This window comes from Lupinus angustifolius, chromosome LG11 (assembly GCF_001865875.1).
Source record: "Lupinus angustifolius cultivar Tanjil chromosome LG11, LupAngTanjil_v1.0, whole genome shotgun sequence".
Lineage (NCBI taxonomy): Eukaryota > Viridiplantae > Streptophyta > Magnoliopsida > Fabales > Fabaceae > Lupinus > Lupinus angustifolius.
The window spans coordinates 145,390-162,643 of NC_032019.1; the positions used below are offsets into that span (position 1 = coordinate 145,390).

At 35.7% G+C, this 17,254-nt stretch overlaps 2 protein-coding genes across 4 annotated transcripts; both read right to left on the reverse strand.

The window, feature by feature from the left end:
* LOC109360763 lies at positions 140-3,769 on the reverse strand. 3 transcript variants are annotated; one of them, XM_019605856.1, is made up of 3 exons: positions 3,696-3,769; positions 3,511-3,587; positions 140-2,649 (listed from the first exon to the last, which is right to left on the reverse strand). In XM_019605856.1, the coding sequence occupies exon 3, from the start codon at positions 2,544-2,546 to the stop codon at positions 438-440; it is 2,109 nt and encodes a 702-aa protein (XP_019461401.1). In that variant the 5' UTR covers positions 2,547-2,649; positions 3,511-3,587; positions 3,696-3,769; the 3' UTR covers positions 140-437. The 3 variants fall into 3 exon arrangements, with proteins under 3 accessions (XP_019461401.1, XP_019461402.1, XP_019461400.1); XM_019605857.1 differs by lacking the exons at positions 3,511-3,587; positions 3,696-3,769 and adding an exon at positions 3,128-3,438 and having other exon boundaries at positions 140-1,079; positions 1,452-2,649; XM_019605855.1 differs by lacking the exons at positions 3,511-3,587; positions 3,696-3,769 and adding an exon at positions 3,128-3,437.
* On the reverse strand, positions 10,202-16,585 carry LOC109359556 (transcriptional regulator STERILE APETALA). The gene is made up of 2 exons (XM_019604261.1): positions 16,096-16,585; positions 10,202-11,458 (listed from the first exon to the last, which is right to left on the reverse strand). The coding sequence occupies exons 1-2, from the start codon at positions 16,366-16,368 to the stop codon at positions 10,325-10,327; spliced, it is 1,407 nt and encodes a 468-aa protein (XP_019459806.1). The 5' UTR covers positions 16,369-16,585; the 3' UTR covers positions 10,202-10,324.

The window sequence follows — 17,254 nt, forward strand, 5'->3', positions numbered from 1 at the left end:
TATGGAATAAAAGAAATAACACTCTTGTTAGTGGTGTTTGTGTATGATAGTTTCTTCATCCTAATTCCAATTCATTCAATACAATCACATTATTACAACATACAATCAGATAAATCTCTTCATTCTTAAAGTTGTTGGATCAATTCAATAAATTCTATACCAGTAAACACTGGCCAGAAATGCAGTTACAACCAGACAGATCCCCTACATAAAATTAATTCTATGGCAACAACAAGAAGCTTCACTTAAATGCCAATCACTAGTACATCTGAACACAAATGTCACAAAATCAAATTTTAATCTCTAAAAACATAAGTGGTTAATGTCTCACTACTCTCTAACCAGGTGTGGCACAGTGTACATGTTAAATCTAAAATACTGTGGGAAGAATGCTTAAAGTGCAACCTAAATAATTGTTTCACTAATCCATACATAGCCTACAAAGCCTTCGCTTCTGTCGTAGCAGCATGAAGAAGTTCATCTGGAGTCGCAGCCGGATCAAGATCCCAACACCTTTCAGGCAAATTGCTTGCCTCTTCACCCTTCAGCAACCATGAAGGAACTTGGTGCGAAAAACGCAACATTTCTCTTCTTGGTATCCATTGAATGGTGCTTTTGTCTGTATTCACCTTATACACTGTTTTAAATCCAGCTAACTTAATAAGAGGTGCAACACAAACACCAAGTTCCTCAGAGTAATCATCCAGCACCTCCACCATTTCATATTTATGCCTCACTTCATCCGGAGTAGATCTGTCCCATTCTCGTGACCAATTTCGATAAACAGCCCAAATATCTCCACTTCTCGGATATATGCGAATGCATCCTCCTCGACCAGCTTTCTCCTTGCTTAGAACATGAGAAAAAATGTTAACTTGCTCAACAACATCAGAATTCACAGCCCTGAAATTTCCACAAGATTTGGTAAAACCTGAATCAATCCAGTTTACTAAACCAAACTCGCTATCAGTTTTGGAACCCAAGTAACTAATATGAATCTTAAATGGATTCACAGAGATAATCTCACGGATCAGACAATACAAGCGCGGCATTCCATCTTCCTCATCATATAGTGCCCATACTTGCTTCGGCTTAAAGCACTCCTCTGACCTATCTCTATCAAAGTCATGAAAGTCGGGATCAGGGACAGTAATTGAGACTGGAGCAGTTTTCCCATGCTCTAGTTGATGCCCAGAAACATTCAGAACTGTTCTTCTACATTTCTCTCTTTTGACTTGACCATCTTCAGCTTGTGGTTTTTCTTTCTCATTAACATCAGCAGCTTTAGACGATGATAACTTCATCTCTTCCAGTTTCTTCCTAATTTCTGTCCTGGCTTTCTCAATCAATAATTTTCTCGCGTCAAATGCCGGCGTCATGGTACACTGTTTGGTTTGAACTTCACTTGCGTAGGAAAGCTTCTGGCCTTGTCCAGTGCTTTCATCTCCATTAGCCAATAATGATTCTGAAGCACATTTTGACCCCTTGTCTTCAGAGCCATTTCTGAAACCAGCTCCCACAACAACTTTCCGTTTCTTATCAGGTCTACTTAGCTTAACTTCTTCTGGTTTAATGCAGGAGAACGGTACATCTGAGTTTATAGTGACCATAGTCTCAGCAACGTGATGCCTTCCATCAACTCCAGATTTGACTTTTGGCCTTCCCCTCTTCACATTTCCATTGACCTGATGAACAGAACCAGCAGATACGGTAGTTGAACCATTTTGATTGACAAGTCCAGCAGAGTCCCACTGAAATGAAACATTTGAAACATACTCATACCCATGCCCAGAATGGTATCCTGTGACTCCGTTGCCATTGATATAGGTGGTACTGGTTGGAACATATGTAACTCCATCATATGAATGGCTTCCATACCCATTTCCTTGCATATATGTCCAAGGACAGTATGGGAATGAACCATTTGCAGGGGCTGCCCCAGTTTCAACAGCAACAAAAGTGGCACGGCAGTTCTTACATGAAAGTTTTTTATTCACATACTTGCGCAGATACTCATACTGAACCTTGCAAGAGGTGCAAATTGTCCAAAAGGTGTCAAGGCTGCCATGAGATGTTGACGAATTGGAACATTTGTTATAACCAGTAGCATGAACAGAAGACATATTTTTGTGATTAATCCCACCAAACTGTGCACTTCTCTTGATATTGTAAGAACTGTGCATAGCACTATCTGAAAGCCAAGTCCATGCCTCGGAAACAAGCTTAAAAGCCCCATCAGCTCCCACGCATTTATTCTTATCTGGATGAAGCAACACTGCCAACTTCTTATACTGTCTCTTCACAGCCTGTGTATCAGCCGAAGGTTTTAATCCGAGAATTGAATAATAGTCCAACTCACCATCATGTGTGACCTCAGAAGCAATGTAAACTTCAAACGTGGCCACCATTTGAGATATACCCTCCAATCCTGGACAAAGGGTTTTAGCCTTCAAAGCATAGCTTTTTGCACCAGCGAAGTCCCTCAGAGCAAATCGCTTCTCAGCATTCTCTATTGCCTTAAGTGCCTCCTCTTTGTTTGCTTCCATGTAGTAACTAAAACACTTCAGACTTAAATTCTTTGAACAGAGGTTATGACAGCCCAACAGAGTCTCCAATATCACATATTCACATACAACCTTGTTTCCACATCTGCCAACAATTTTGGAACGAAATAAAAAAGTAAGCAATATTATTTTTGAAGCTCAGAAATAAAACTTTCATATGAGATCCAGCAACACCAATTCATAAACTAAGTGCACCAGAAATGCCCAGATCATAGAGAGAAAAATATAGAAACAAGATGGACCATTGTGTTCAGTTGATTGCAACAGAAATTTCCATATTCTACTTAAAATTCATAAAACATTGGTCCAAAAATAGAAACTTTACTTTCTCGGCTACTTCCCAAAACAATTCTGATTTCAAAATCAATAATCCAATTATGAATAGGTGCGAACTGACCCAACATTCAATTATCAACCGAATTCCGCTAAATTTGATAAAACTCGAAACTTTGGCAAGGACCGAAGATATTTATAGCAAAAGCCCCAAAATAAACAGATAATTAATTGAGAAAAAAACCAGATGCAATAAAAATAAAGACGATAATTAAAATAAAAACACACACTGAGATTTGAGCTGAAAATGAGAAGTTGAAGCGGACCCAGATCGCGACGTGGTTTTAGGAGGTGAATGGAGAAGTAAATGGACGAAAAAACGGGGAAGAAGCACAAAACCCGATTTGAAAGGAGAAAGTGGGTGTGAGTGGTAAACGGGTAAAGAAAGGAAGAAAGAAAGAAAGGTGAAGACTTTGTTTGTTAAAGAGAAAACAAAAAAGTGGGAAAGTGGAATTTGAATGAATAGGTTGTGGATCCGAAAATGGTGGCGGCGATGAATAAGAGCCGATGAGAAGGGTAAGGGCAAAATAATACAATTTTGGATTTATTAGTTATTATTACTAACATGCACCATGGAATGAAGAAATTAAGAAAATATATAAAAATGAAGAACCTGAAGAGTGGAGATGAAGAAATGAAGAAGGTGAGTGATGTGAGTGTCCTTTGTTCATTTCACAAATCAACCTTCACCTAAACACGGATCATACAACAAGGTTTAGATTCAACTACTCTTTTTCCAAATACATATATCAAATAACCTAAGCGGGTTAATTAATAATATAAATAAATTCTGTTTACCTCTTAGCGTGAGTTAAAATGAAAGATAAAATGTACATTTGATAAATAATTGAGATGATGAAGGAGAGAGAGAGGGAGAGGGAGAGAGAGAGAGAGAGAGAGAGAGAGAGAGAGAAATGAAAGAGTAATGAAAGAGTGATTCAGAATTGCATCATGGATTGGATGGATGCTTGTTGTTTAGGTGTTAACTCCACGCGATTCCGATGCTTCTTTATGCCACGCTCCAATCCATCATTCTTATTCATCCAACCCTTCCTTCCTCCTATTTCCATTTCTTATTATTATCTTCTTTACTCAATTCTTATTCATTTTTAAATACAACTAAATTATATTCATAACTTCTAGATTAAACTCTTCAAAATTATGTCCAACTAAAATCTAAATTTATTTCTTTTTCCGAACACATAGAACCCATGTCCATATGAATATAATAATATATTGACTTTGATGTTTGTATATGAAGAAGATGATTTGGTTGAAGAAAGTAGAGGTTGGGTAAAAAAAGTATGTGGTTGAATCTTCTTAAGTACAGCCCATGTATAATGTCGGGCTAAATGGAGCAGGTCTTCCTTTAGCTACACACATTCAATTCTCTCTAACTTATTCAATTCCCTCTAACCTATTCAATTCCTATACTATATGAAATTTATATAGTGCATCATATATTATTTATAGTTAATAACTGTTAACACTTCAAAACAATAATCTAAATAAATATTTATATTTGATGGTGAAGGATGATGATAAAGTCCTAAGCATAGAATACAGAAATGATGTTTGAGTTAGTAAGAATCCAACGATTCATACAATAGCTCATTAATTATTTATTTATTTAATTGTAGAGGAACATGAGAGATGATGATGATGTGTCATTACTCTCATATCTATGAATGCAAAACAAAGAAAGTGAAAATTGAACTGAACCTCATCCTACCCACTCCAAACTCGCTTTCTCACTCGCCCAGACTCACCCAGTCGACTTAGCATTGGGACCGTCGAGTCGTTTAAGGATTTCGGTCAGAATGTCATTGTTGTCGTTTATGACGAACTTGTTTTTTCTTTTCTCTTTCTCTTCTTAATCAATGGAGAAGGAATTGGAAAGATTCTGATAAGAAGAAAGGACGGTGCAAGCTCAAGTATCTCAAATGTCTTGTATGTGCCAAGAATGAGAAATAATCTCATTAGCCTTGGACAGTTGTTGGAAAAGGGTTACAAGATAAGCATGGAAGATAGGGTTCTCAAGATCTTCAACAAGAAAGGAAGACCAATCTTGAAGGCTCCACTTTCAAATAATATAACCTTCAAGATAGGTATTCATCTAGATGATCAGAAATGCTTGAAGTCCACTACAAATGAGACAAGAATTTGGCATCAGAGATTTTGTCATCTAAATCAAAGGGGTTTGGAATTGTTAAGGAAGACTGATATGGTAAGAGGTCTACCTGAAATTCGTAAGGGAACCAACTGTGTGAAGATTGCATAACAAGCAATCAAGCAAGGAACAAATTTGCTTCACAGGTTTCAACTAGATCTAACAAGCCCTTAGAAGTAGTGTATACATATGTTTGTGGCCCTATAGAAACCAAATCTATTGGAGGAAATTGTTATTTTGTAACCTTCAAGGATGATTTCACAAGGAAGTTGTGGATTTATCTGCTCAATAAGAAAAGTGAGGTGTTTGAGAAATTCAAAACATTCAAGGCACTCACTGAAAATCAGTGTGGCATGAAACTAAAGCTAATCAGAAGTGATGGAGGAGGGGAGTATATCTCAAAAGAATTTCAATAATTCTGTAACAGAGAAGGTGCCATACATGAGGTGATTGCACCTTATACTCCTCAACATAATGGCACAATAGAAATGGTAAACAAAACACTCATAAACATGGTAAGAAGTATGCTAAAGTCAAAAGGTTTGCCAAAGGATTTTTGGGCATAAGCATTGATTACAGCAGCTTATGTGGTAAATAGAAGTCCCACGAAGAGACTAAAAGACAAAACATCTGAGGAAGATTGATCAAGAATCAAGCCTGATGTGAGACACTTCAGAATCTTTGGGTCAATCTGCTTCAAACATGTGCATGATGTCAAGAGAAAGAAGTTAGATGATAGAGGTGAGAAACATATCTTCATAGGGTATCACACAACAGGGTCCTACAAAGTCTATGATCCTAGAACAAACTCCATCTCCTACAGTAGAGATATCAAGTTTGATGAGACTCAGGCTTGGGAGTGGAATCAAACACAAGCACCATCGACAAACACTAGTCAAATGAACATAAAAGAAACTAGTATGAGACCTCAAACAATCACAACAGGAGAAGACAATAGTATTGATACAAGTTGTAGACCTCAAAGGCAGAGGCAACTTCCGAACAGGTTGAGGGATTATGAAGTTTTTTCTGATACTTCAATTATAACATAAGGAGATATGGTTCATATGGCTTTGTTAGTTGAAATGGAACCAATTAGCTTTGAACAAGCCAACAAAGAAGATCATTAGAGAAAAGCAATGACTGAGGAGATCAGGTCAATAGAAAGGAATCAAACTTGGGAACTCACAACTTTGCCTATATGGAAGAAGGCAATATCAGTCAAATGGGTATACAAAGTGAAAGTTAAACCAGATGGAAAAGTGTCTAAGTACAAAGCAAGACTAGTTGCAAGGGGCTTCCTACAAAGACCTGGCCTGGATTTTGATGAGGTCTTTGCACTAGTTGCAAGAATTGAAACTTTTAGGTTAGTCATAGCAATGGCAAGCTCAATGCATTGGTCACTAAGTCAGCTATATGTAAAGTCAACCTTCTTGAATGGCTCTATTGACAAAGAGGTTTTTGTTACCTAGCCTCAAGGATTTGTAGTGTCAGGACATGCAGACAAAGTCTACAAGCTCCATAAGGTTCTTTATGGTTTAAGACAGGCACCAAGAGCAGGGAATAAAAGAATAGATGGATTCTTTCTTAAACAAGTATTCATCAGGTGCAAGAATGAGCATGACATCTACATAAGAGAAGTATCCAAAGAGGCATCAGTTATCATATGCTTGTATGTGGATGATCTCTTGATTACTGGATGCAATAATGAAGAAATTGAGAAGATCAAGACAAGATTGAAAATGGAATTTGAGATGACAGGTTTGAGAATTCTTTCCTACTTCTTAGGGATCGAGTTTACTATGATAGAAAGTGGCATTTTGATGCATCAGAAGAGGTACATCTCTGAAGTGCTCAACAGATTTGGCATGCTTGAATATAATCCTGCTGCAACACCAGTAGAAGTAGGAAATACTCTTAGCAAAGGCAACCTTGATGATGAAGCAACTGATTCAACCTTGTACAGACAAATGGTAGGATCATTAAGGTACATTTGCAACTCAATGGCAGATATAGCTTATGGAGTGGGCTTGGTCAGTAGACACATGGAAGATCCTAGGCAATCACATATGCAGGTTGTGAAAAGGCTACTCAGGTACTTAAAAGGAAGCATAGATTTTGGTGTGATTCTTCCATCTGATATAGCTTATGAGCAGAAGTAGATAATCCTCTATGGCTACACAGATGCAGATTGATGTGGAGATAAGGATGATAGGAAAAGCATCAATGGTTACTTATTCAAATACAAGTATGCATCTATTAGTTGGAGCTCAAAGAAGCAAGGGGAGGTGGCACTCTCCTCTTGTGAATCCGAATACATTTCTACTTGCCTAGGAAGCTGTCAAGGTCTGTGGTTGAAATCATTGCTCAATGAGTTATGTGTGCATACTGACTTGTCATTAGCGATCTTCGTGGACAATAAGTCAGCCATTAATCTGTCCAAGAATCCAGTTTCTCATGGACGTAGCAAACATATAGAGACCAAATATCACTTCTTGAGAGATCAAGTTGAGAAGGGTAATTTGGAGCTAGAATTTTGCATCTCCTTGGAGCAGTAGACTAATATATTCATAAAGGCACTTAAGAGAGAAAGCTTTGAAGCTCAAAGAAAAAAGCTAAGAGTAGTGAGTCTATCAAGCTTGAATTAAGATGGAATGTTAGAATGAAATGTAAATGTGATTCATAGCTTGTTGTATAAGAGTGTATTGGGCCTAGTAAAGTTTGGGCTTGTAAACATTGATATTACTATAAATGGAAGTTGGTTGTTGGATTGGTAGTTGCTAACCAATCTACACTTTCTAAAATTAGGCTACACTACACTTCTTCTTTCTCTGCATTTTACTCTTCAACACATTACAAGTTCCAACAGAACTAACACCAACGATTCACACAAGGTTAATATGCTGCCCCTTGAAGATAGTTTCCATTTGGCATGAGGCATAATAGTCAATTAATCATGATGTAGCTAGCCAAAACTCTCATTATAATGTAAAACTCAATTGTAGTTATTGTGGGCCTATTTTGCGGAAACATTGGGAAGTAGGATCCAGGACAAGGTATTTTGAAGAACCTGATTGTGGACACACTTGCAAAGGTAGCCCAAATTTGAAGTTGGCTTGATTCCTTTATAATATACTTTTATTCATCTTCTTGTTTATCCCATATTTAGTCTCTGAATTCCTTGATAACATTTTATCTTTTTTAATGACCCTTCTAGTAGATGATAGGCAGATTGGTTATTATTGCCCAAATTCAAATTTATCCTCACTGAAAACCTGGGACAATATATTAGGAGATAGATGAATCTTGTCTTGGTGTAAAAAGAATTATTATACAAGGCATAACACAACATCCAAACAAAACTTATGCAAGACCGTTTTATGCCTTTAATTTCTTCAATAGTTTATATTTTCAAATTATAATTAAAATTTGAAACTCGTGGCTTTGGTAGCATCACTCAGGTTCTCAAAGTTGATGCAGCGGGAACAGACCCTTTTCCATATTTCACTTATAAATTAATTATTAATAAAAAAAATATTAGTTTAAAAGTGTTAGAGAATATGTAGAAAGAATTATAGGAATATAAATAAAATGGAAGGTGAATAAGGAAAATGGGATGGCATGCGGGTAGAGGTTTAATAAAAGAAATAAATGAAATGGAAAGGGCGAAAGGGAGAGAGAAAAGATGGAAGAGTGTTGTTGTGTGTGCAGGCAGCAATAGCTGGAAGCAGGGCTAGGAAGTAGAGACTATGTATATATATATATATATAAGTGATATATGTAGTGAGTGATGCAGCATTAGGAACAGCTATGGAATCAGAATAGAGACAGAAATGCAGAAGAGAACCAAAGAAGCAGGGAGAGACTAGGCACTAGAGAGCAGTACTAGACCCATCACCATCTCACCATCTCTCTTTCTCTCTTTCTCTCTTTCTCTCTTTCTCATTCATTCCTCCCTTTTAATTTCAATTCATTTCTTTTTACTTTCTACTTTCACCTTATTATTATAATAACAGAATAACTTCACAATTATTCAATATATATATATTATTTCCCTGCACCTTACTTATCCTTGCAGTGTCCTTTTCATTTATACTTACGTAGTGAACAGTAGTTGTCATTAACTTGTTGGTTAAAGAAACATGCTTATAACCAACATGTCAACTATGTAACCATAATATTCGTGTACTTTGTATTTATCATCATACAAATATGTAATATTCACACGTACGTCTATATCAAATATTACATTTAAATATCAAATATAAATAATTATGTTTTGACAAGAGAACGGTGAACTTGGTGTGTCTTGAATGGACAAGAAACAAAGTTGGAATCATTGCCAATGTAACTATGTACTCGTTCAAATATAGTTAATTTCATATATTTTGTAGCTATCATATAGGTTGATTTTAAGGAGCCTTGTCAATTCAAAAAGTTCCTTTTGTTGTTTTCTTATTGTCGTCGTCTTCACATGTAATTTTATACAAAGCATCAAAGTACCACTTCACTTTTGATTTTTGAAGATACCCCTAGCTACTATTTCCAAATTAAATTTGAAGTATACTATAGACTATAGTGGAGGAGGTGATGAGGAATGATATTTATATTGGTTATTTAAGATTAAGATGTGGTCCCTACTCCCTAGTGCATAAATATTGGAGAACATGGGATCAAAGCGTGCTTCCTCACATATACCATTTTCTATTGTCATTCCAACAAAAGCGTGGCAATGCCAATCAGACCTGTCTTCTTATTTTATCATTAATTAATTAATTAATAAACCATTTTCTCTTAACAAAATTCCACCAAACAAGCCCCTCACTATTAAATATTAATTAATCCCTTTACATTGTGACCATTAATCAAGTATTTATAACAAATAGTAATATTGTTAACGTTAATATATAATCTACAGTATTTGAAAGTGTACCATCAACCATGATGCATGCCATATTTCCTATTTCTTTCACGTTGCAAACTGACTACCTACATCGATCTCCATCAACAATGTTCATAAAACTTGAGATATATATATATATATAACATCCATTCTCATGCATGTTATACTTTAATTAAAAAACTATTACATATATTAGTAGTTAATTTCTTACCAGAAAACAATAGCAATAATAAGTCAATAATTACAGGACAACATAAGAAAAGGTTAAATAATTGTGAGATAGATACAAAAAGGAATTGTAGATTAGTAGAATGAATTGCAGTGTGAGTCTACTAACTTAAATATAAATCCAATCTATACACCAAAATCTAATAAGTGTATGGAAGTGTCATTCCAAGAAATGGCAACATGTCTCTGATTAGCCACCATGCTGTTCCCTTCACCCAACCTAATTGCCATTGTGCAACACAACATTCCCACTGGTTGCTCTATGTTCCAAACCCTCATCACCCCGCCGCCCCCGGAGTACGTGACCACGAACCCTAGCCAGATGCACCCTAGCAGGCCCCGCGTCCACGAGCCCCGGACCCTGAACCGGCTCACCCGCTCGAATGAGCCTGTTCGACGAACCGTTCCGATGCCGTTTCTCTCTATAACAACAAAAGCCTCGTGAGTCACGTCTAGCGAAGTCACAACAAACCCAGAGGTGGACCCCACATCACGCAACAATAACTCTGGGTTCATTATGTTGAAACAAACGAGCCTGGAAGTAGTGCACGCCACAACCAACTCACATTCACTTACTCTTACTCGACCAACTGATTCAACTAACTCCGTTAACATGTGCCAACCCATCAACGCATCCGGGTCGGTTAATGAACCTCCAACGGAAATCACCTGTTCCGTTTGCGAGTCCCATATCTGAAAAGCACGGCCCGGAACTCCAGCAAATAAGCCCACCCACCTACGGGCTGAGCCCGCGAATTCAACTAACACACCATTGTTTACCACGTCACCAACAACGGCCCGCCGAGCAAGCCCAGGCTCGTTTAAAACTGCCACGTAGATGTCTCCATCAAGTCTCCCAAACGTGAGGACGGAATTATTTGTGATCACTATACCGGAGATAGACCGCGAGAATGGGCCGAACCGGTGTCCATGCATGGACCGGAAGGTGCTGACGTGGCTCCATGTCTCGAGGTCAAAGAGGCGGATGGTGCCGTCAGCGAAGCCACAGGCAAGGTGGCGGTCCGAGAGGGCAAGGCAGCGGCAAATGAGGGTCTGACGGTGGTCACCGGCGCCGGAGGGATCAAAATGTGGGATAGTAAAGGAGTGTCTACCAGTTGTGAAATTTCTGGCCGTTCGATGCCAGTAGATGAACTCGTGATGCCACGTGGCTCTCAATCGATGAGTACGGCGCCAGATTTGTCTAGTGAGGCGCTGCCACAGGTGATCCGAGCGAGATACCTCTCGCCACGTACAACAAACCTGCATGCATGTTATTGAGAGATTAAAATCAAAATTAAAATCAAAATTAAAATGAATGGATAAAAGCTTAGACTTAGAGTGAGTTAAGTGTAGAGTAGCTTTCTAAGTATAAAAGTTGTTTGGTTATATTAAGCAAGTCACTTGAATTATCTATCCAAAAGTAGAAAGCTAAAAATACCTTTCAATCTTTAATCCATGTAATTCTATTCTATCAATAGAAAAAGCAAATATGTTATTGTTTATTATTATACATGTACTATAACAGCTTATAGCTTATAGCTTATAGATTATAGAGAGAGACACTGAGGATAGCAGATGCAGATGTAGCATCATTACCGTCACCATTCATCATTTTAATTCAAGTTTATATACATATTATACCACTCTCTTATTTATTTATTTATCATGTCAGGGCACAAGTACCATATCTATGTAAACATTTAGCAATATCAATAGTTATTGAATATTGACACAGGGAATCAAGAAACATTTGAAAGAATGATAATGGAATCCAGAAATACCGAAATATAAAATTAGTTTTAAAATGTAGAACTTGGAGATTTTGAATATGTTATGAATCATTTATAACACTGTGGGCATTGGTCATTTGCTCTTCATTGACTATGAAATAAAGTAACTGACAATGAGTGAGATCATATCTTAATAGATTGCATGTCTCATTCGTAAGGGAAGGTACGATTAGGACAGGTAATTGAATTGGTCACTGGGCAACATTACATCATATAACAAGTACACTTTTTACAGTCTACTTGGATATTCAAATCAGAAGGAAAGATTTGTATTATAGTAGCAAAATGTTTTATCAAAACCACAATTTCAAAATCAAACTGTCTAATATTATCACATGTCATCTAACAAAAGAAAAGAAATATGTGTTGGAAATCAACATTGTGTTTAACGTCCCTTTTTCTAATAAATATAATGTAAAAATAAAAAAGAGGAAGATATAGATATAGATGTATTTATGTTTATGAAGTGTGATGTATATGTGAAAAGTCAAAAGGAACAAGTTAGAATAGAGCGCCAGCTAGAAAAGGTGTAGTAGTAGGTAGGAAGAAACCCTAGAAAAGAAAAGTGAGTAGAATAAATACCTGAAAGGTTGAGAGTACAAGAGAGAATTTGAAAAGGGAGATCCAACAAGATGTAAAAAGAAGGATGTGGTCCATAATGGCACAGAGATATGGCTAGATAGATAGATATATAGATAACGAAACTAGTGAATAACTAAGTTAGTTCCAATGTGTTGATGTAGTATAGAGTATATGCAATGCATAGGCAGAGACATGTTTATAAAAATATAAACATGGTATCAAAAGCGTGCTTCCCCACCAACATTTCACTTTCATTTCCAAGAAAGGTGTGGCCAAGCCCCTGTCTTGTTCAATGCACCTAATACTTCTATCACAAACACCACCACCACCTCAACACTCATACCACAAAAAAAAAATACCATTTTTTATGAGATACTCTCCTCCATAAGGGTGGCTACATGCTCAAGTTGGAACCACACGGCCACTTTTTTAACAAAATGTCATACAAATACTTCACCCATTTATTAATTATAATAAAATGATAAACATGCATTCATATTATCAACCTTTAAATATGCAAGGCCTAAAGTGTGTAAAATCATCAAAATTCAGATAATTACATGGTTTTTTAAGGTGCATGCAATGACTCATTACTAAATTAAGATTGTGGTATATAGTACAAATAAATCTTTACCAAACAAGATTTTAAATTATTTTTCAATAAAATTAAAATTAAGAAAGTTACAGTTTTCTTCATATTTCAATACATGAAAGAAGTTGAAGTCAAACTCTATACACACTGCAACTTTCTATTAAAAAATACACCAATTTATTAATGCGGATAAAATTCAATCTAAACTTGCTCATTTTAAACAAGTTAAAGCATATCCTACCAAGCATTTCTATTTTGAATTCTTTAATCATTAGGTTTCTTAATATTGGTGAGGTTGTTGTCCAACGCCTATTCATGAACGGTCAAATTTTTATTATTAAAAACTAAAATTGATAGATCTATAAAAATAATGTCAACACATACATGTTGGAGTGCCTATAGTCAAATCTCATACTAATATGATCAAATATTAAATTTATTGGGAAAGAAAACTAAAATTATAATAGGTGAGAACTTCTGAGATAGATACAAAAGGAATGGGTTGATGTTATGACAAGCATTGGGTTCCATGTGCCTTTTGGCATTATCAAGAAGCTACTTTTTGACCCATGTGTACATGCCATTATAGATTATTACACCAACGCCTAATTAGTTTAACTAATTTGCTTCGATACCCTAAGAGAATCGAAAAAATATGCATTTAATATATACTAAAATTTTCAATAAAAGACTTATCATTTTTAAAAATTATTAAGCCGTTTTAAAATGAAATCTTGTTTAATAAAAGAGTAATTAAGGATAGATTGACTATTAAGGTTGTTCATACTAGAAACAATCTCTATAGTTAAGCATATATGAAGTAGTGAAGCAATACTTATTATTGAAGAAAGCAACAAGAGACTATTATATATCTACATAGTTATAGTTATGTTATGGATAGAAAGTCATGCAAGGGATTTTGTTCTAGCCTAGATAAGAGGAAAAAGCACAGTCAAAAAAGGATTCATGCCAAGAAAGGGTAACGGCAAATTCGAAGCCAATGTAACACTTTTCGTTGGATATGAAAAAAGAAGGTCCAAAACTAGACACATTTTTTCAAAGGGGGGAAGAGAGAACTAGGATGGCAAGCAGAAAAAAATATACCTTTTTTTGAAAGAGACACACATTTAGTTAGGAAAATGACCCACGTAAAAGTAGCTAGCTGCTTTCACAAATATGATGCTTGAAAGCATCTACTAACCAAAACGTATATTCACATTTCATCTCTCCTAATCCATTGAGTTGAATGTAGATGTATATCTTTGAAACCCATGAAAATGAAATATCAAATAAACCAAAATAAAATAAAAAAGAATAAGCATCTGCAGGATACAATGGTTGTTACGTTTGACTCTTGACCAATATTTTGTCCACTTTCGTAACTGGAAAAGCTATCATCAGATACCCATCATAGAGATTCTACCAATCACTCAAAATCTTATTTCATATACTAACATACTAAGTAAAATAACAAGTATTCTGATTTATGATGACAAACACAACCATATGATCAGTTCTAAAAGTAAAAGATACAGTCTGGACCACACAAAACACACGCATAAGATATAAATGTAGACAAAATACAAAAAAGAAAAGAATGAAAATAAATAAATTATTAATAGTTTGGGAAATGAGTAAAAGAGTTACAGTTACCTGAAAGATAATGGCAAGAGCAGAAGCAGCAGCAAGACGACCATTATCATGAGCAGCATCAATGGCAACTTGATGAGCCAATAGTTCAACAACAGGTTCAGGTAAAGCTTCATTCATAAGACGTGGACGAGAGGAAGAAGGGCCTGGTTGAAAATGTGCAGCACTAGTTGTGGTGGTACTAGGGCCAGGAATATCAGGACCACCAGCATTGGCATCATTATTACACCAACGCCTAATTAGTTTAACTAATTTGCTTCGATACCCTAAGAGAATCGAAAAAATATGCATTTAATATATACTAAAATTTTCAATAAAAGACTTATCATTTTTAAAAATTATTAAGCCGTTTTAAAATGAAATCTTGTTTAATAAAAGAGTAATTAAGGATAGATTGACTATTAAGGTTGTTCATACTAGAAACAATCTCTATAGTTAAGCATATATGAAGTAGTGAAGCAATACTTATTATTGAAGAAAGCAACAAGAGACTATTATATATCTACATAGTTATAGTTATGTTATGGATAGAAAGTCATGCAAGGGATTTTGTTCTAGCCTAGATAAGAGGAAAAAGCACAGTCAAAAAAGGATTCATGCCAAGAAAGGGTAACGGCAAATTCGAAGCCAATGTAACACTTTTCGTTGGATATGAAAAAAGAAGGTCCAAAACTAGACACATTTTTTCAAAGGGGGGAAGAGAGAACTAGGATGGCAAGCAGAAAAAAATATACCTTTTTTTGAAAGAGACACACATTTAGTTAGGAAAATGACCCACGTAAAAGTAGCTAGCTGCTTTCACAAATATGATGCTTGAAAGCATCTACTAACCAAAACGTATATTCACATTTCATCTCTCCTAATCCATTGAGTTGAATGTAGATGTATATCTTTGAAACCCATGAAAATGAAATATCAAATAAACCAAAATAAAATAAAAAAGAATAAGCATCTGCAGGATACAATGGTTGTTACGTTTGACTCTTGACCAATATTTTGTCCACTTTCGTAACTGGAAAAGCTATCATCAGATACCCATCATAGAGATTCTACCAATCACTCAAAATCTTATTTCATATACTAACATACTAAGTAAAATAACAAGTATTCTGATTTATGATGACAAACACAACCATATGATCAGTTCTAAAAGTAAAAGATACAGTCTGGACCACACAAAACACACGCATAAGATATAAATGTAGACAAAATACAAAAAAGAAAAGAATGAAAATAAATAAATTATTAATAGTTTGGGAAATGAGTAAAAGAGTTACAGTTACCTGAAAGATAATGGCAAGAGCAGAAGCAGCAGCAAGACGACCATTATCATGAGCAGCATCAATGGCAACTTGATGAGCCAATAGTTCAACAACAGGTTCAGGTAAAGCTTCATTCATAAGACGTGGACGAGAGGAAGAAGGGCCTGGTTGAAAATGTGCAGCACTAGTTGTGGTGGTACTAGGGCCAGGAATATCAGGACCACCAGCATTGGCATCATGATCAGGAGTTGAAGGAGGAGAAGAAGAAGAAGAAGAAGAAGAAGAAGTAGACATGAGAAGGAGTGGAAGTGGTGGGGGCAAGCTATAAAGGTAAGGAAGGAGGAGCAGAAAGGAACAAGGACAAAAAGGTTAGGAGATAAGGACACAAAGTGAGGGTCCCAAAAGGAGTGTGTCTGGGAATTATGTGTTAAATTTGTGTATAATAAGGACACAAAGTGAGCCTCCCAAAAGCTTGTGCATTTTTTTGCTTGTATTATGGATTGTGTTCAAACTCAAATACCCCTATCTAGTAATATTATGTTTACTTAGTAATCAAAAATCAAGAATGGGTTAGATAGATGAAAAAGCTCAAAATATATCACACCACCCTTTCTTTTCTTCAACCAAAATATGAAAATGAGAGGAGTAGTACAACATGTATTTAAACACAACAACAAACATGCTCTTTCATTTCATCACTTAGTTACTCTTCAGCTTGATTCTGCTTACCTATAAGGGTGGAACACAAGACTCGTCTCCTCTGATGCACATTAAGGTGGATCCCACTCACAACATTTATTTGAATGTCATTTTCCAAAATGAGATCAAGTACTTACTCTAAAAAGTGGGAATCTATGATCTCATCACCAAATATTTTTTTATAATTTTAAATCATCGTCTCAAAGAAATTGATAAACATCTTATGTTAGTATAAGTAAGATATTTCATTTAGGAATGTTTTGTTAAGGATCAAGTCCTACTATATTAATTTCATGACCAAAGTCTAATATTGTATAAGAACTAACATTAAAATTATATAATCATTACTATTAGAAATTATAAAGTGCATAAAAATAAAAGAAATACATGAAGATGTTTGAAGATAAAGGAAAATCATGTTCTATCACTTGAAATTTTAAAATGATAGTTAATAGTTAGATGGAATGAAAAAACAAGTGAA

Bases quoted from the DNA above. Each gene is read 5' to 3' on its own strand.
- LOC109359556 (XM_019604261.1), bottom strand. From the start codon at position 16,368: ATGTCTACTTCTTCTTCTTCTTCTTCTTCTTCTTCTCCTCCTTCAACT. The intron at 11,459-16,095 runs GTAACTGTAACT...ACATGCATGCAG, and splicing joins CTCTTGCCATTATCTTTCAG to GTTTGTTGTACGTGGCGAGA.
- LOC109360763 (XM_019605856.1), bottom strand. From the start codon at position 2,546: ATGGAAGCAAACAAAGAGGAGGCACTTAAGGCAATAGAGAATGCTGAG.